General features: G+C 36.7%; 1 protein-coding gene across 1 annotated transcript in view; it reads right to left on the bottom strand.

The window, feature by feature from the left end:
- LOC120242818 (dystrophin-like) overlaps positions 1 to 20994 on the bottom strand; it is a 145171-nt gene that overhangs the window by 90576 nt on the left and 33601 nt on the right. The window contains exons 3-4 of the mRNA XM_039248765.1: positions 7834 to 7981; positions 5547 to 5696 (exon numbers count right to left, since the gene is read on the bottom strand). Coding sequence (XP_039104696.1) covers positions 5547 to 5696; positions 7834 to 7981 — 298 coding nt within the window. The remainder of the gene's footprint in view (positions 1 to 5546; positions 5697 to 7833; positions 7982 to 20994) is intronic.

The raw sequence follows: 20994 nt of genomic DNA, 5'->3' as shown, positions 1-20994 counted from the left end.
GGTACTTCTTCATATCTTTTATCTCTTTGTGGAAGTTGTCACAATGTTCATCCATTCTTCTCCCAAGTTTTGTGAACAAATTTATCATGGTTCCTTTAAACTCTTTAACAGGTAAATTACTCAATCCTCTATTTCCTCATGTTACATGAGTCTATGTTTGTTTGTGTGTATTAGGAGAAATAGCTACCTCTTTCAACCTTGAAGGAATAGCCGTGTATAGGAGATGAAACTTGCCATTCAACTTTGCCTTAGCTCTTGGTTGCTTCTTGAATCTCTGCAATTGTCTAAGAGGGTGATTTATTCCTGATAGGTCAATCACTGAGGATGTGCCAAGACCTATCATTGTTCCCAAGGGAGGGATCTCAGTCACCTTTTAGTTTTAGGCTGATTGGGGTCCAGACCCTTAGGCTTCAGCTTTAAAAAATGCAAATGTATACATCCCTGTGGGGCCACAATCATGAACCTGATATCATCCAGGCCAGGAGATGCACCACTTGAGTATATAAGGTAATTTCTGAGAGGGACTAGTGAAGTGCAGTGAGGTCAAGAGAAAGCACACATGAGAGCACATTCATAGTTTCAGAGTCCCTCCTCATCAGGGAAATACAAATGAAAACCACACTGAGATACCACCTCACGCCAGTCAGAGTGACTAAAATGAGCAAATCAGAGAACTCTAGATGCTGGTGAGGATGTGGAGAAACGGGCACCCTCCTCCACCGTTGGTGGGAATGGAAACTGGTGCAGGCCCTCTGGAAAACAGTGTGGAGGTTTCTCAAAAAATTAACAATAGAACTCCCCTATGACCCAGCAATAGCACTGCTAGGAATTTACTCAAGGGACATAGGAATGCTGATGCATAGGAGCACATGTACCCCAATGTTCATAGCTGCACTCTCAACAATAGCCAAAACATGGAAAGAGCCTAAGTGTCCATCAACGGACGAATGGATCCAGAAGATGTGGTTTATCTGTATGATGGAATACTATATGGCACTGAGAAAGAATGAAATTTGGCCATGTGTAGCAACATGGATGGACCTTGAGGGTGTTATGCTGAGTGAAATAAGTCAGGCAGAGAAGGACAGATACCATATGTTTGCATGTATAGGAGGATTAGGAGGAACTTAACAGAGGACCATGGGGGAGAAGAAGGGGGGAAATAGTGGGGGAGGGGGAGAGAGGCAAACCATGAGAGACTCTTTAATGCTGAGAACAAACTGAGCTCAGGTAGAAGTTCCTGTTTTGTGAAATCCATCCTGATTAGGGGGCACCATGCCAGGGTTGAGGATTCTGAAGAGACAGTGTCTCTGCCTCTCCTAGATAGGATGTGGCACTTTTATCCTTTGTCATGGAGGAACTGCTCAGCTACCTTTTGGGTGTTTTTCAGTTGGAACTATTTCATATGTAGCTGTATATTCACCCTGTCCATGGGAGGAGGTGAGTTCAGGATCTTCCTATGCCACCATGTTGGACACCTCCCTCCCTGCCTAGTGAAGTCTCTAGTATTTTTTCTTTTCCCATCATCTATGTAAACTTTTCTCTATATAGCTTTTCCATACCTAATACTTAAGAATCACTTGTGCCATTTTTGAAATAAGGCATTTTATATTGTGTGAAAATCATAGCGCAGCATATCTTCTTGGCCCCTGGTTTAAAGGATTGTAGTTTGCTTTATATTCTGGATAGAACAAAGTTAACAGGTACTAAATATGCTCAATAAAGCACTAGAACTGTGCTCAAAAATGGATGTGAGGTTTTAAAACAGTTTTAGAAGGTCAAAAGGATATATGAGTAGGGCATACATGAAGACATGTAAAGGAGAAGTAGCCTTATATACATGGGGATCTGACCTGGCAGAATCTGGTGACTGGATGAAAGATACTATGATGGTTGGGGCTAAGAAGTTGGTTAAACTTGGGGTACTAAAGTCTGTAGATGGAAATTTGCCCCAGCTCAAAACTACCACACAATGAATGGTCTTCCCTTAACATTTACTTACAAGCAAAAATAAATATGAATGAAGATAAGTAAGGAGTGTGTGATTCTTATCTAAAGAAATTAAACTTGGTATTTGGGATGAATCGCAGCAGTGGTTGTGGGTACCACACAATAAAGCCCACTGCAGTACAGACCTTGAATATCTTAGCAAGAGGGTCAGCTCTCTGCCTTAGCACACAGAGTAAAAAGAGTCTATTTTTTAATTCTTTTTCACAAATATATAAATATACTTGTATAACAAATATAATATAAATATGTAATACATATATTTACATACATATATAATATATATATTCACATAAGTATATGATACATATATTTATATGAATATATGGATACATATATTCATATGAATATATGATACCATATGTGAGACTCAACATGATCATATCACCCCATGATATCATATCATCATATCATGATACCATATATTCATATGAATATATGATTCATATATTCATATAAATATATAAAAGGCCACTGGCTGTATGAGTAAAGTCTACAACCCCAAAAAGAGAAAATGACATGGAAATAGACAAATTCCTTGAAAGACACAACTTACAAAAGATTACACACACAAAAATGAAAAAAAATCCAACTGTCCCTATATCTATTAAAGAAATTGAACCAGTCATCAAAAGCTTTCCCACAAAACAAAACAAAACAAAACAAAACTTCATCATCATATGGCTTTACAATTGAATTCTCGGAAACATCTTTAGAAAGAAATAATACCAATCTTCAACAATTTCTTCCAGAAATAAAAAAAGAGAGAGCACTTCTCAAGTTGTTTTTATGACTGGCCTAACGTTGCTATCCACACTTGAGAAAGATGTTATTAAAAAACCTACAGACCATTTTCTATCATGAATAATATAAAAACCCCAAATGACATATTAGAAAATGACTCCAGCCATCTATAAGTAGTACGAGACCTCATGACCAAGATGATTTGTTTCCGGGATTTCAGAGTAGTCTCACATTCCAGAAACAATGGTTGTAGTGTGCTGCATTCACCCAAAGGAAAAAGCACATGCTCAATACATACAGAAAAAAATCATCTGGATATATTCAATATCTGTTCATAATAAAAACATGAGTTGGGAATAAGAAGAAATTCTTTAATTTGATTAAAAGAACCTATAAAATGTCCTACAACAAATACATTATTTAATGCTAAATTATTGAAAGCTTTCCACCTGAGGTAGGGAATGAGCCAAGGTTTCCCTTTATTGCCACTTTGAGTAAACGTAGTGGAGGCCCCAGTCTATGCAAAAAATAAAATAAAATTCTAAGGATTGAAAAGAGGGAAACTACCTCTATTTGATGGCACAACTGTGCACATAAAAAATGCAAGAGTCTGAAAACTATTAATATTAATAAGTGAATTTAGCAAGGACAATGAATATGTGCATAATATACAAAAATCTATTATATTTTTATATACCAACAACAAAGAGAAAATAAAATTCCAAATGAATTTCATTTATAATAGGATTAAAATGTCAAATATTGGGGGCAAAGTCTAATAACACATGTGCAGGACCTTTGGACTGAACACAGCAAGGTATAATAGAAAAAGCATTCAAGAAGACCTAAATAAGTGAAGGGATATATCCTTTTCACAGATCAAATGACTCCATGTTGTTAAAATGTTAATGGAATTGCAATTTCAACATAATTCCAATCACTATCCTGTCAAGCATTAGTAAAAAATGATAAGCTGGTTCTGAATATACTTGGTAAATCAATGAACCAAAAATAGCAAGGATAATTCGACTAAGAAGAACAAAAATGGAGAGTTTAGATGATCAGATCCTCAAATCTTAAAGAAAACAACTGCATAAATGCATACCATGAAATATATTCAGTTATAAATAGGGGCACCCGGGTGGCTCAGTGCATTGAATGCCTAACTCTTGATTTCGGCCCAGGTCACAATCCCACAGTCTCTTAGTTCAAGCCCTGCATTGGGCTCTGTGCTAGCAGTGCAGAGCATACTTGGGATCCTCTCTCTCTCCCCCGACCTCTCTCTCTCTCTCTCTCTCTCTCTCTGCCCCTCTCCAGCTCGTGCTCTCTCTCTCTAAAAATAAATAAATATTAAAAAAATAAAACTGAGGGGTGCCTAGGTGGCTCAGTTGGTTAAGCTTCTGACTTCAGCTCAGGTCATGACCTCACGGGACTGTGAGTTCTAGCCATGTTTCGGGCTCTGTGCTGGCAGCTCAGAGCCTGGAGACTATTTCAGATTCTGTGTTTCCCTCTCTCTGCCCCTCCCCTGCTCATGCTCCATCTCTCAAAAATGAACAAATGTTAAAAGAAATTTTAAAAAGTAATAAGGAATAAAATTATGATACCTGCTACAACATGGATGAACCCTGAAAACATGCTAAGTGAAATAATTTACACACAAAGGGATAGATATAGGATCAGTCTACTTTTATAAACTATCTAGAACGGCAAATTCATAGAGATAGAAACTAGATTAGAGATGACTTTGTGTGGGTAGGTAGCTTGGATGTAAAGTTACTACCTAATGTTTATAGAATTTTTGTTTGGGGTAATGAAAACTCTTTGGAAATAGATGATGGTAATGGTGACACATTGTGAATGTAACAAATGATACTGAATTGCACACCTAAAAATCATGAAAATGACCAATTTTATGTAATATATATTTTACCACAATTACAAAAAATAAATACACTGAAATTATTGAATTATACTTTTTAAAATGGGTGTATTTTATGGCGTATGAATTACATCTCAGTAAAGCTGATGACTGTTATTGAGCCAGTATGGTATTCGTGGAAGGACAGACACAGTCACATGGAAAAGAAAAGAGAATGCAGAAGCCGATTTATACATATGTTCACGTGATTTATGACAAAGCTGCCACAGCAATATAGTGGGAAAAGAACTGCCTTTTGATAGACTGATATTGTTTTTCGTGATAAATTCATATGCGCTCCTGATTTTAAAGAATATTTATGTATTAATTTGATAAATATTTAAAAATTGTAGATTTGTAAAATATCCAAGGTAGAAAGAAAAAGACTCACAGGTTAGGTGACTCAGTAAAACTAAATAACTAAACGAACAATTAAACAAATACATAAAACACCTTCGGGACAAGGCTAGCATGCATTCATCACTGATTAAGTCTATACTATAAGGATAAGTAATTTGGGTTCATAATTTTCGTTGAAGTGTACCACCTCCATTTTGCTTAAATACCATCAATATGCACCTGAATGCTGAATTGCTTCATCGCTTTTCCAGTCTAATTCTTTAGAGTAACTCATGCAAAGTAACAACGGTATATATTTTGGCATTTGGTCATTAATATATTGTCATCCACCATCACCATTCTTTCTAACCATAATGAATCAGATCGCCAAACCAAATGGTCAGGCTGAGGAAACAACAATCCACCTATCAGTCTCCCCCACCCCATTGCCCCAGCAATAAAACACCCATGAACCAAAACAAATACAAACACTTGCAACATTTAAGACATGTGACAGAGGAGATGGTTAACGTCTGACCTTTATCCACTGAAGATTTGTGTGCTTGAGCTTATTTTCAAGTTTATCTTGCTCTTCTGGGCTTATGGGAGCACTTACAAGCACTGTTCCTCCGGTTTCATTTAATTGTTTTAGAATTCCCTGGCGCAGGGGCAACTCTTCTGCCAGTAACTGAAACAGACAAATGCAACAACATTTAAAATGAATTACAGCACAATTCCAACTCTCTTGTCTTTGTCTCTATTGATTAGTCTATCAAAACGAAGCGAATTGAGTGAAGGCCGACTGGTATCTCAAATACCAACTGCTTTCTAAAGAGGACAGAACTGATGGACTGAAGCACCCACTCCCAAGCAGATAGGTCTATCCTGGAAAGGACCAGAATAGCTTACCCGTCAGAGATTCTTTTCAAGAAAAAGAAAGAGTTACATGGTAGGATGAGCTCTAAACTAACACATCTCTCTCCGAAACAGAATCATCTGAGCGAGTGCATCATTCTCTCAGGTATTAAGCCTCCACGCTATAATTTACTACTGATCAAGAAATTGCATTATCATATTGAGAGATAACTAACATTGAGGACATACCAGGTACCAGGCACTGTGTTAACCTCTTCGTATATTATGTAAAAATTAACCGAGATAATATCTTCATCTTATACAGAAGAAGACTGAGACAGGTTAAATCCCAACAGAGAGGTAAAATACCGATTCCAAGGACACAAAAGTAGCAAGCAACAGAGCTGTGATTCAAACTTGGGCAATTTCATTCAAGAACCCTTATTTTTGGCTGCTCCACATTTCTGAATTTCTTTTATTCATTCAGTATCACATTATAAATGCCCTTTCCCAAGACTTACAAAACTGCCATGCTTTTAACAACAGTCCTTTATTTGTGTCATCTAGAGCTACAGTGTCCAAAATAGTATCATTACCTACATGAGGCTATTTGAATTTAAATTAATTAAATTCCAATAACATTAAAAAGTTAGTTCCTCAGTCATACTACCTTTCAAGTACTCAAAAGGAACATACAGTTTGTGGTTACAGCAATGGAGAATACAGAGCATTACCATCATTACAGAAAGTCCTGATCTAGATTGTCTAAGGAGAAAAGAAAATCAATGCCTATTTATTAATAAGTAAATGCCACTAAACATGTCTCTTAAATGAGTTATCAATTATATTGCTATATATAACACTCAATACATTTAGGAACGATTAATTTTCAAGAACAAGACTGAGTTCATTTTCCTATGACACACACACCTTCAGGTGAACTACAGATCCAAAACTTGTTTCCTTTTTTTTTTTTCTCAAATGTGTAGTGCAATATCTGAGAGATAGTAGGGACTCAATATCTGTTCACCGTATTTAGCATTAATTTTATTTTTATACTTTATCCTCGGTTCAGGTACAAATTTCTTGTTTCATAGAAATAAGTGGTTGACATTGGAGTCTAATTTGCATGTACAAACCAACTGAATCATTGATAAAAGAGCAATTCCATTTCCTTTTGATTGTATAACCTTGTAAAATGAGGATAACAGCAACCATTTTGAAAGTTTTATATGAAGATTAAATAAAATAGCAGATGTAAGTACATCTAATACTTAGCACATAATGGAGGATGATTAAATGTTAATTTCCCTTTCCCTTTTACCTTCCCTTCAAGAATTAGAGTAAAACAGATCCAAATAAGTTTCTTTCCTAAAACTAAAACCATGGAAGTTAATCGGAGTGCACAATCAGCGCATGTCAGTCAGCCAGCTGGGGTAATCCGTAATAAGCAGACAGCACAGTAGGAAGGGATGAAAAGCCACTTGAGTAAGCTGGATGCCTATGCAACCAGTATAGAATGTGAACCCACACCATGTGCTCCCAACCAGTCCCAGACAAAACAAACATTGTTTCAGGCTAATCGAACACCTCTAATTAGAGACTGAAATGGTGAGATTGATTTGGCAATTATGATCTTTCCTAAGAAATAGGAAAGTTTTTGAAAGAATTTGGAGTTGCAGAATTCTCAGATATACCCAAAGTTAATTTCAAATTAGTTTGCAAAATACTGCCGTGTATTTACACACACACACACACACACACACACACACACACACACTTTTCTTTTTTACAAAAAAATATACTCATTGGGAAACATGGGGTTAAAACAAAATAAAGTTTTGAGAAAATTTACTGATGAACTATCAATAACCTTATGGGCAGGAAATCAATGACTAAATATATTAAAAAACAGACTCATGTACTCTTTAGGCAAGTGAGTCCTGGAGGTTTTTGGAAAACAAAATTACCTTGACTTGTTCAAGTTTTTGTTTTAGCTGCCGCTCATTTCCAGGTTCAAGTGGAATATTAGCGACGTTGTCTGCTTCTTCCAACCATAAAACAAATTCATTTACATCTCTTTGAAATTCTGACAGGATATTCTTTTGTTCCTCTAGCCTGGAGAAATAAGAATAAAACTGTTATAAACAACATATTTCTCAAACTTTTCTTTCTTTATTTTTTTAAAGAAAACTCAGAAACAAACAAACAAACAAACAAAAACCATGGTAACACTTTCAAGAAAATAAGCAAATTAAAAGATGTTAGCAATATACTTTTTTAAAAAAAATTCATTTACTTTGAACACAGCAATTTTAATCTCTCCAAAATCTCTAAATATGAGAGATTAAAATTGGTAAAGAAAAAATTCTAATTTTAAAATTCCAACAACATTCTGTTATTAAATTAGAGTAGTGTTTCTTAACCTTAGCACTACTGACATTGAGGGCTGAATAATTCTTAGTTGTGAGGGGCATTCTCTGCATGGTAGGAGGCTTAGCAGTACCCCTGGCCTTTGGCCACTAGATGCCACTAGCATGTGGCACCCGCCCCCCCTTCCCTGTTGTGACAAGCAAGAGTGTCAAAAGGCACTACGAAATATTCCCTGGGAGCAAAATTGCCCAGATGGGAACCGCTAACTTGTATAAGTACATAATAGAAAGTTGCATGTTTTTACCATACACCTTTCTGGCAAATTGCAGGGTGAAAGTAAAAACAAGGGAATAAAACAACACTAAGTTATTGCATGTGAAAATGTTTTCCAAATTATGATTCACCATCCTTTTTGAGGAAAAAAGAAAACGGAGTTAAAATACTAAACATATGTTGTGCTAGTCGAAGTTCTGAATTATAGAAACATATATACTATAAGTTACTCATTTATTTGCCATAAGTTTATCCTTCCATTTTGAATAGTAACATAGTTGAACAAAACGGTCTGCACCTCAAATAATTTCTGAGACATATATCTCTTGTACATAAGCTTTTAATTGAAGTATTTCATATATATATATATATGAAAGCACACATACGACTGCTGAATAGATCAAGATATTTTTAAAAAGTATACAAATAACCAGAAAAATAGCATGTCAATAGAAGCCCAGGGGGCCTTCTTGTCCCTTGCAGGCATTACTTTCAAGTATAACCACTACCTTGTTAACTTCGATTATGTTGTCTATATTGAACACTGAGTATATGGAATGATATGCTACATACTCTTTTGTGTCTTGTCTCTTTCAATCAACATAATGTTTACAATAATCAACCATGGGGCATATAGCTTAATTTGTTTATTCTCCTGGCTGTATTGAACTGTTTAAATATGTATCTCTGTTGGTGGACAGTTGGACAGTTTCCATTTGGGGACGTTTAGCTATTTTTTTTTTTTTGTTTCAATTTAACAAACATTTATTGAGGGCTTACTAACTTCCAGCAAGGCTACTGGGCATTAGGATTAAAGAAAGATATGTGGCATACCTTGCCGTGATGATCTCAGTCCCTGAGAGGAAAAAGAGATTCCCGTGTGTAGGAATAAGACACAGCCTGTCCTATTTATAGCCTGTGCAAAGACAGGCTATTGAGAGAACTCCTATTACACTATTTCTCAAACCAGGTCCACTTATTGAATGTATGCTTGTCTCTACTCATTTTTGCTCTGTGTTGGGAGCTTGTTCAAATTCTGTTCTGGGGCATGTGAGGAGACAATTCTTTCATCTGTCTTTTCTCAAAAAGGCACATCTTTTGAAGACCCAAGTCATAATATGGGATCTTACGGAGACCCAAGTCATGTTAAGTGACTTGCAGTCAAAACTCTTCTTTGCTTCCCAATTTATTCACAGCAAAGCCAAACTCAATGCAGTGTTCTATGAGAGTCTAGATCTATACTGGCCAAAACAGTAGATATCATCCCCTGTGGCTACTGAGCACCTGAAATGATGTAAGAGGAACAGAGATGTGCTTTAAATGTAAAATATGCACCAGATATAAAAGTGATCTATCTCTGTACCTTCTACTCAACTTTCTTGAGAACCCACAATAGCTGTAAAAAATAAAGGTATTTAAAACATCTTTTTAAAGAAGGGAAAACATCTCATTAGTGCTTTCTATATCATGTATAGGTTGAAATAGTATGTTTAGTATATTGGATTAAGTAAAATATATTCATTTAACCTACCCCTACTTCATTTTAACAACATGTATCAGCTCTACCAATTTAAATTACATAAGCAGCTCAACTCCCTTTTGTTTAAAAAAATATTGATTTATTTTTGAGAGAGACAGAGAGAGAGCATAAGCAGGGAAGGGGCAGAAAAAGAGAAGGAGACAGGATCTGAATCAGGCTCTGTGTTGGCAGCAGAGAGCCCGATGTAGGGGCTCGACACCACAAATCATGAGACCATGACCTGAGCTGAGGTTGAACGCTTACCTGGTTGAGCCACCTAGGTGCCCCTCACCTTATTTTTTCCATTGACCAGCACTGATCTAGGAAATCTGCCGATCTCCAATCTCCTTACTTCTTTGACCTCATTTCCATCTCCTCTGTATTTCTCTTATCCTTCTTGAAGCCCTCTAGCTTCCTTGCTGTGCTCCTCAGATACATTACATGGGTCCCTGCTTGAGTCTTCACACTTGCTGTATTTTTCTGCCTACAATGTCCTTCCCTCAAATATCAAATATAGCTGGCTCATCTCCTGCAGGTCTTCCCTGATGACTCGACTGAACATTACACCTCTCCTCCCATATTTCTATCCTTTCTATCTGTTTTATATTTCTAGTTCTTAAAAGTAACAAACACTATAATTTGCTTATTTTATATGATGTCTATCACATGAAATTAAGCTTGCTGATAGCAAAGATTTTTGTTTATTGCCATAAGCTTTTATCCTGGAACAATGTCTGGCAGAAAGATACCAAATCAGTAACTGTTCCATTAATGAATGAATTCTGCCATCATTCTTTTCAATTTTAAGTGCATTTCTGTTTGAAAAGAATCTTTCCCATTCTTTGTAATTGTGATAGGTGATGAGGATTAAAAAGTACACTTGTCATGATGAGCACCGGGTAATCTATGGGAGTGTTGAATCACTATATTGTACAACTGAAACTAATAATACACCATATGTTAACTAACTGGAATTTATTTTTTCTTTTATTTTAGAGAGAGAGAGAGAGAGAGAGAGAGAGAGTCAGTCTTAAGCAGGCTCCATGCTCATTACAGAGCCCCACACGGGCCTCAATCCCACCACGCTGGGATCATGTTGTACTTCAACTCAAGAGTTGGATGTTTAACCGACTGTGCCACCCAGTTTCCCCTAAGTAACTGGAATTGAGTTATATAAAACCTTAAAAAAGTCTTTCCCATTCTTTGTAATACTGATTCTGAAACATAGTCTACTTTACTCGTCAATGTGTACTACAGTTTTCACCAAAGCAAAGACACTTTCAATTGCAGGTCATGTAGTAATACCATCCTAACTTCTACCAGGCGTGAAGTAAAAATTGCATGGTGCTGAGTTGACGATGACCCTTATCATTCACAAGCTTTTTTGATTAAGAAATTTTGTTTTAGATTTTTTTGTAGTTTTGGCATATACATAAAAAGTAAATTATAAGTGAAAAATTAGTGAGGTAGTCCTAAAACTTTCTCTTGTTAGAACTTGTGTCTCCTTTATATCACTTTTCCCTTCAGAGTAATTGACCTCTAACTTTGCCCGCACCCTAGTATCCTCTGTGGTAGCAAGAGTGTCGCCAACATATCATTTCTTAAGAGGGCTCCACTGCTGTTTCTTGGACTTTCTTCCAAACCGCATGTGGCCTGGCCAGCAGAGACTGTAAAACCCATCCTGGTTTCAGTGCTTTCACTGGGATAAAATGTGCAGGTTAGAATGGATGCAATTTAGTTCATTTGCACATTTTCCTAGCACTTGACATGGTGACTTGGGTTCTTTTGCTTGCTACCAAGTTGCTTGTAGGTCCAGAATTTTTTTTTTTTTAAAGACTCGTAATAAAATGACAGCTTACTTCTATCTTTAGCTTATAATTGTGAGTGGATATTATTATTGGTGGATAAAACATGGCAAACTAACTTTTTCACTAATAATTTACACTTCACATTCGGCATCTTCTGAGTCTTTTTTCTCTTCATTTTCGATTAAGATTAGCAACCTTCCCCCTGCTTATTAAAAATAAAAAATTAAAGAAAAAAGTCCATTTCACAGCCATTCATTGCTTTCTTATGTATGGCTAAACTGTGGCTCCCCTCCTCCTCCACTTTCACAGCTTTGATGTGGAAAAGCCAAAGGAATCTCAAGAGTATGCTTCTGGGCCCTCCAAAAGCTACACAGACCTGTGAAGGACTTCTTCAGCTCAAGTACTCAGCTGAAAGAGAACATGGTTTTCCCTGCTTGCATTGCACATACTTGTTTTCAGAGACGATCTCTAAGCCCCTCCTTTGGCTTTAGGGAAATGAAAGGGGAGAAGGGAGGAAACTGAGCCTCATGAGAAAAACTGCACTCCCTACAAAGCTATCCCATCCCATGTGAGTCGTCTGGCATGGCCTGGGACACAGCATGTAAGAGGAGGTTGAAAGCACCAGTAAGCATTCATAGAACTGCTGATACTTCTTAGGAACCCCTATGGGGAGATGACTGATGTCAACTGTTGGCAGCTTTCGAATGTGGAATAGAACCATTTTTCCATGGACTCTGGACTGAGAAGCCATTCTTAAAGAGGAAAAAGTCCATTAGAGACATCCTTTATTTGTCTAAAAGTTCTAAGGTGGTTCACGTGCTTGGGTCTAGGTTTCAAGGGTGATTGTCAGTTTACCTCATCATTCTTTTTTTGTTTTCTTCGGCAAAACTTTATCTCCTTTAGTATTTGGCTCCATCGTATTGCACAGTGTCCCAAATACTGAGAGCAGCAACCTTATTCCTACCATTTACCCCCTCATTTTAGTTCACTAAAACCTTACTAAAACCAGGTTACATGTGTAAAATCTAGACAGGTGCGTAAAGCTTTTCTTAGCCCTCATCTAGAAATTCACCCTGTCAGGGAGATAAAAAAAAAAATCCCAAACCCAACAAACAAAGCTTGAAGAGCAAGAAAAAGTAATATCAAACCCCCCAAAATGTGCCTCAAACCTTGAATACAATTCTGAAAACAAATATCCCCAACTTCTGCTTCAAATACATCTCAAATTAATTACTTACGTATTTTTTTCTTTTTAAGAATATCCACCCAAGGAAAATAGGGAAAATGTGCTTATTCATTATAATTGAGATTTATATATTTAATTGGTGTTAAACTCTATAAACACTGTATACCTATTTTCCAACTTGAATATTCTACTGTATTTCCTTAGGTCATTAATTATTCTTTGGAAAATTGATTTTTTAGATCTGAGTAATAACCCATATGTAGGTACACCATATTTCACCATTCCTTCATTAGTAGGCATTTAGTTTGATTCCACTATTTCATTATAATAAATAATCCTATAATAAATACATTTGTTTATGTATTTGGGCTTAGATATCTGCTAACTTCCTTCAAATAAGGAAGAAAAGTTAACAATAAGAACACTAAGGATTTAGATACACATTGCTAAATTTCTTTTTTTTTAAGTTTATTTACTTTTGAGAGAGAGAGAGCGCACAAGGGAGGGAGGGCAGAGGGAGACACAGAATCCAAAACATGCCCCACGCTCTGTGCTGTTAGCGCTGAGCCTGACATGGTTCTTGAACTCCCGAACAGCGAGATCATGACCTGAGCCAGAGTCAGAGGCTTAACCAACTGAGCCACCCAGGCGCCCCAACACATTGATAAATTTCTTTGCAATGCTGGCAATAAGAACTCTCATGCACTTCCACCAACAGTTAAAAAATACTTGTCTCAACATGTTTACCACTGTAGTGAATGATGATTTATATGATTGAAAGAAGAAAAACAGTTTGCCATGGATTTTTTTTATTAATAGAAAAGTTGAAACAATTTGTGTATTGGTGTGTATTTACCATTTGCTTCTGCTATCAATTGTCTCCTGGGTCTGTTGCTCATTTTTCCTCAGTATTTTATTTGGAAAAGCTCTTTTCACATTATCCACTTTGATAAAAAATAAAAAGTAAAAAAAAAAAAAAACTTACTGAAAATATTTTTCTAGCTTCCCTTTTTCCCTTTGAATTTTAATAATTTTGTTTCTTTCTATATAAAATGTTGTCATGTTTTTTTTGTTATTTCTCTCATTGATACTACTGTGAAAATTGTGAATATCCTCTAGTTGCTTAAATATTCACTTTTATATTATTCTAGGTCATTATACTTTCATTTAGAAAGAATAAAAAGTTAATTCATCTTCAGTTTATATAGCTAAGTTCTGACCTTGAAGGGTTTTTTCAGAAATTGATATTTTTTTCCCAGCACAATTTATTCTCTATTGATTTGCGGTGATTGCCTCATTTTGTTTTGTGTTTTATATGTAATGAGGTTCTGTTTACTGATCTACTATAGATTTTTCGACAGTAATGCACTGCATCAAGCACTTAATTTGTGGTAGGTCTTAGTAATCCCAACTTATGTAAGAAGAGTATCATTTAGTCAAATATCAAAATAAATCACATTGGGGACGTGATAGGGATTCCATTAAATCAATAAATTATTTTGTAAAGAATTACTGTCTTTCCATTATAAATCTGCTGAAATTTCTATGTTTACAGAGCATTTGGAGTGTATCTGGGACTCATCCATGCATTATAAATAATTAGGTACGTTTTCTAATTAACTTTCAGCATCAGTTTGAAAGGCAGTGACTTGCATATGATTTTATGGATATTAACTGTATACTAATCTAGAAAATTCTTCAGTACTCCCAGATAGAATAAATCATCACTTATAAAGTAAAAGTTTTGGCTAAGCTAGTTGCCATAATCTTTCTCTTCACACAATGTTTGTGGAAAACTTTTCTGACGATTTAATTTTTTTTTAAAGTACAGCATCTTTTTAAAATATGAAAACATTTGGTAGTCATTTCTTGTCTAGGTTTGTTTTTTATACTTTGAAATATAAAAAAGATGGTGCCAAAATCCCACCAGGACCTTGTTATAATCTGCTTTTTCAAGTGCATGTGTTTTCTGAAATTTCAAAAGCCTCGATTTGAAGTTTTAAAAGCTGCAATTTGAATTTATGTATTCAGATGATTGCAGAAAAGCAAAGGAACACAGTTAGCATTTCCAGGCTTGTCTCTTGACAGAACAGTTTAAACGTGCTTTATATTGGCATTCATCACATGAAGTGTTATTTCTTTGTTTACCTACTCGCTTAATGCTTATGGTAGGATTTATTCAGGCATGTGGTAGTAATAATAATGAATGGGATATTTAACATTACCCATCTGCAATTAAGTGCTAAATATTTTACTTTTAGAGGCATTTCAATACATTTAGCTATTTTTTTTAAGAATGGCTTCTGTTTGAAATATTGGCTCTGTTGCCGTTTACATTATAAACGCTCTTAATGCAATTGAAGGAAGCACATATTATGATGGGGAGAGATTTGCATAATCAGAAAGCAAGAGTTATGGATGTCCTGCTAAATTCAATGAATTTCACATTAACTCTTAATGAACATGTTCTGTGGAGCTGCTGTTATGGTAAGAGGAAGATTGCCAAATCATAGCAGAATCACAGCATTATTTTAAAGTTTTATGTATGTATTCATGTATGTATGTATGTATGTATTTAGAGAAGAAGGGAGGGGCACAGAGTGGGGAGAGAGAGAATCTCAAGCAGGTCCTCACACTGTCAGCTGGATGCAGGGCTCAAATTCACCAACTCTGAGGTCATGACCTGAGCTGAAATCAAGTCACATGCCTAACCGATGGAGCTAGCCAGGCAGCCCTACATGGCATGATTTTAGAAGGAGAGGATCTAATAAGTGTTTCAGGCTAAGTGCTAAATATTTTCCCATTTGAATCTTTCCTGTATACTCAATACACCATTTGTATTGCTTTTGTAATATTGCCGATGAAGAAACTGAGGCCCTAGAGATGAATATATCATATATATCCAAATACAAAGTGACCATCTCTCCCATCTTCCAAATAAGAAATAGTTCTCTAAGTTTTTGATGAACTGTAACAGAAACTTCAGCAGGTGTGGACAGAATCAACACCTGTCCATGCACACTGCTTAGTTAATTTGATGGTACACGCTAACTGAAAATTACATGTTATATTAGAAAGACCCCATTTTCCCATTCACAGTTTATACAATCATTGTGTATATCTTCCTCATGTGCATGTTAAACATTGGAATCATCACCCTGGTGGATGCACTTTTGAGTCATCTTATTCAGTTTTCTAGACGGAGTCATTTTCACCTCTACCCATGTGGCCTGAGGCACAGCACTGCGTAGTCCGTGTTTAATGTTCCCCTGGAAATTTTATTCCAGGCCATAAGCACACATTTACAACAGACAGTTGTCTGTTATGTGAAGACAGTCTTTCTCTTTTCTGTGCCATATGCCCATAAGGTACACAATGTATCCACTTACTGAGTTGCTTTTAAAATAATCTTTTCAGACCTTGTTTACAACGACATACAACTCTTTCAACTGTGACGTCATGCTTACAAAGCTAATCATGACTTCTGTTAATTAAATCTTTCCTGTTTTTTTTTCCATCAAGAAAGTCAATTGATATTAAATGAATGTCTTTCCCTGACAGTGCTTTATTGTTCTGAGCAAAATAAAACGAGTATCTTGAAACATGAGAAATTTCACAAGCATTCAAATATAAGGTCTTCCTTAAGGCCAAGAAAACATGCATATTTAGCCACCCATGTTAACTTCCCCAGGTCACACCCTCTAGAGGACATTGTCAGAATCAGAACCAAAGCATCAGCTTTTTTCTTTTTTTAATTTTTAAAGTTTACTTATTTATTTTGAGAGAGAGAGAGACAGAGACAAAGAGAGCAAGAGAGAAAGTACACATGCAAGTGGGGCAGAGAGAGAGGAGAGAGAGAATTCCAAGCAGGCTCTCAGTGCAAAACCTGATATGAGGCTCGAACCCACGAACCATGTGATCAGGACCTGAGCTAAAGTGAAAGAGTCGAACACTTAACTGACTGAGCCACTCAGGTGCCCCAAAGCATCAACTATTTTTAAATTGACATGCCCTTGGGGCACCTGGGTGGCTTAGTCGGTTAAGCGTCCGACTTTCGCTTAGGTCATGATCTCGCGGTTGGTGGGTTCGAGCCCCGCGTCCGGCTCTGTGCTGACTGCCAGCTCAGAGCCTGGAGCCTGTTTCAGTCTGTGACTCCCTCTCTCTCTGACCCTCCCCTGCTCGCGCTGTCTCTCTCTCTCTCTCCTAGAAATAAATAAAACATTAAAAAAAAATTAAAAAAAATAAATTGACATGCCCCTTGTACCTGGTTAGTGCTGGAGTTATACAATCAGACATTTATTCATTCTGTCCACAGTTTGAGCTTTATTCAAGTGTAGTGCTCCTGAGAGGAATGACATATCAAACCTTCTCAGTCTTTTATTTCTCAATAGTAAGGAAAGTAACAGGAGAATGAGAAGGGATATTACGAAGCTTAGTGATGAGTTAATGAAAGGAAAAGACCAGAATGAGGCCTTGCAAGTTATTAAACGAGGGTGTGAACTTGGGGAAGTTACTTAATTTCTATGGGCATCATTTTCTTTATCCTAAAATGGACAGTGAAGACATCAGAGTTGGTTGTATGGATATAATTTGTTCTCAGAAACACCTGTTTTAGTCTAGGCCTTTTGATAGCATTTATGAAATGGTAGAGAAAATGAAGAGTTAAAACAAAAAGGGGGAATCTGGATACTGAACAGTTATTTCTAGCTTAGAATTTTGCTTAAGCCAACACACTCACATACATAACAGTATTTATAACGCATGCATGAGTACACAGAAGGACTATTTGAAATTGAGCTTTGTGATGAACCAGTTGACAGCTCTATTTCTCTCTACTGACAAATCTCCTTGACACATTTTGTGGGGGAAACACAATTAGAGTCAAAATGCCAATCTATGAGTAAAAGTGTCGCCACGTAAGACTAATTCTGGGTGAAGAAGATGTATGATTACAGTGAACCAAATATATATTGAAGGCTATTAGTGTCCAGTGGTACGGCGATGAAGGTAGGCAATAATTTTTGTCCTCCTAGAGCTTATATTCTATTAGGGGGAGACAGACAATAAACAAGCTTAACTAAAACAAGTAGATTGTGACATAGTGTTAAGGGCTCCGGGGTGGGGGTAGCGGGGAATGAAGCCCGGAAGAATTGGAATACTGAGTAAAGTTGGAGGGTGATTTTGCAATTTTATACGGATCAGAGCAAGCTTCATTGAGAAGAGTTATTCAAGTAAAATCATCATGGTAGAGAATGGAAATCTGCTCACCACAAAATCTGATCCCCTTCTCTGAACCACAAAGCTAGCTGTCATTTCCATCCTCCCTCGCCACTGGGTATGACTATATAACTGAATGCCACCCAGTAGAATGTGAGCAAAAGTGATGTTCACCGATTCCAGGCCTGGCTCATAACTTAATCCCGACACATGTGATATTCTTCATTACTCCTCTTTTTAAAGCCACTTGTTAAAAATCTCAGAGCCACAAAAGCCATGTAGCTCGGGTCTTTGATTCACAATTTGGAGGGGAGCTATTTGCTGATCAAAATCAATTTTTAGAATTTTGCATGAGTGAAACGTTTGCATTGTGTGAAGCCATTGAAATATGGAGTCTCTTTTTAAAAGTAGTGGCTTGACCTTAAAACTACAAATTATCTGACTCAATTCATTATCAGTTTACTAACTGTTGTTCTGTTTGAATGTAGCTCTTCCATTAGTTCTGGAAACTCTTATTTGTTTACTTTACTTGTTTACTTTAGTTTTATTATATTAAAAATATCGGAAACTAAAAAAAAAAAAAAAAAGTAGTAGCTTGAATTAAATTAGATAATAAAAAAGGTGGGGTAGCAAGCCATGCAAATAATGGGGGGAAGCACACTGAGCAAAAAAAAAAAAAAGAAAGAAAGAAGAGAAAAGAAAAGAAAAATACAAAAGTCCTGAGGCAGGGGTGTGCACAGGATTTCCCAGAACAACAAAGAAGTGAAAAAAAATACATTTGCAATAGAAAGAGAGGGGTTGGGGGATAGTAGAGAGAAAAGACCAAACAGTTAAATCTAAGTAGATTCTATTTAGAATCCCAGGCCTGTCATAATTCACCTTCCCCATCAAACTCAGTTCTTAGATAAAAAGAAATACTAAAATAATCTTTTGGGGGGATGCCAGATCGAACTGTGTTCTCCATTCCTACTTTACTAGGTCCAACTGACTAACTGAAGTCCAGAATTTCTGTATTTTTGTTGTATGCTATCTACACTGGTGCTGGAACTGATTTATAAAAACACTGAGGATATTTTGGCTCTCCATCTGTCAGAGGCAAAGTGACATAATTTATTAGCAAAGGCTGTAACAAAGCCACTGCCATGCAGTGGAAGATGCAATGAAAAGTGAAGGGCCTCAGTTTTTCTGCTTTCAGTCACAGCCAGGCTCTTTTCTTCCCACATATCATCACCTTCCCTCCCAAGGAAGCTTCTCTGTCAGCCTCTGCGGATGTATCTGCTGGCTCCTAGTCTCTCAGGCTACAGATCTGAGACATCCTTGATTCTTTCCTCTCTCTTACTCCCAGAGTGTATCAATACATGTGTTCTCACACTTCCATGCCAGACAGCTCCCTTAATTTGCCCACTTCTCTCCATTCTCCCTACCACTGGCTCCTTCTGTCCACTCTGGATTACTGAGGCTATTTCTTAATTGGGTTCTGCCTCCCTCCTTGCCATCTTCTTATCCATTCTCGACACTCCGAAGGAATCATCTTTCTAAATATGTCTCTGATTATACCCTTACACTTTCAGTAACTTCCTAGGGTTAATGGGATAAAATCCAACTTCTTTAACAGGGGTCAAAAAGCTCTTTAAGATGTGATCCTTACTTATTTCTCTTTCTTTATCTTTCTTTATATTCTATATTCCACTGAAACCACTCTTCCTTGAAATCCAGTACTGTGATCAAGTTAGGACTTAGCATACCCTTGCTCCTTCTGTCTGGGATTTGCTTCCCCATGTCTTGATCTAGGTAGCTTCTAGTTACCTTTCCAATCTCAGGTTAGCCATCATATTCTCTATGAAGCTTTTCTCAATTAATTATCACTCCCATCCCAATCAAGTCTATGTATGGGCCCGGTTATATAGTCCCATAGTTCTTCATCCTGTTTCTATCATGGGGTATATTGTAATTTCCTATGTCTGTCAATATGTTACGAGCACCATAAGGACAGGCACTATACTGCAATCACACTCTGTTCTCAGTACCTACTAGTATATAGTATTTGTTCAGTTCTTAAATTCAGTATTTCAGAATGACATCATAAATGTGTACTTGAGAATAATAACATTATTTACATTATTCTTCAGGGATTCTCCATGAAAAATAAAGTATGTGTTATGGAAGACAAGTTCTGTGGAAAATTAACTAAATTAAATTGGTGAAAGCTATTTTCTTGGGGCTTTTAAAAAATGGCCCATCAGCTAAATCCTGCCCACCACCTGTTTTTGAAACGAAAGTTCTTTTTTATAAAGTTTATTTATTTATTTTGAGAGATAAAGAGAGCAGGAGACAGTGTGAGTCGGGGGAGGGCAGAGAAAGAGAGAGAGAGAGAGAGAGAGAGAGAGACAGAGAGAGAGAGAATCCTAAGCAGGCTCCACATCTCCAGTGCAGAGCTCTGTGTGGAACGTGAACTCCTGAACCTTGAGCACATGAGCTGAGTCAAAACCAAGAGTCAGATGCTTAACCAACTGAACCACCCAGTGTCCCTGTTTTTGAAATTAAAGTTTTATTGGAAGATAGCCACATCCATTCACTTATATATTATCTGTGACTGTGTTCACATCACAGTGGCAGAGCTGAGTAGCTGTAACAGAGATTGGATTGCTCACAAAGCCAAAAGCATTTATTACTTGGCATTGTACAAAAGTTTGCTGATATCTGCAAGATACAAAATCTATTTCTTAGATACATACTAGGGAATTAAAGCTATGAG

Source organism: Hyaena hyaena, unplaced genomic scaffold (genome assembly GCF_003009895.1).
Source record: "Hyaena hyaena isolate Hyena2069 unplaced genomic scaffold, ASM300989v1 scaffold_318, whole genome shotgun sequence".
NCBI classification, from domain to species: Eukaryota; Metazoa; Chordata; class Mammalia; order Carnivora; family Hyaenidae; genus Hyaena; species Hyaena hyaena.
This window is presented reverse-complemented; position numbering and strand designations above follow the sequence as displayed.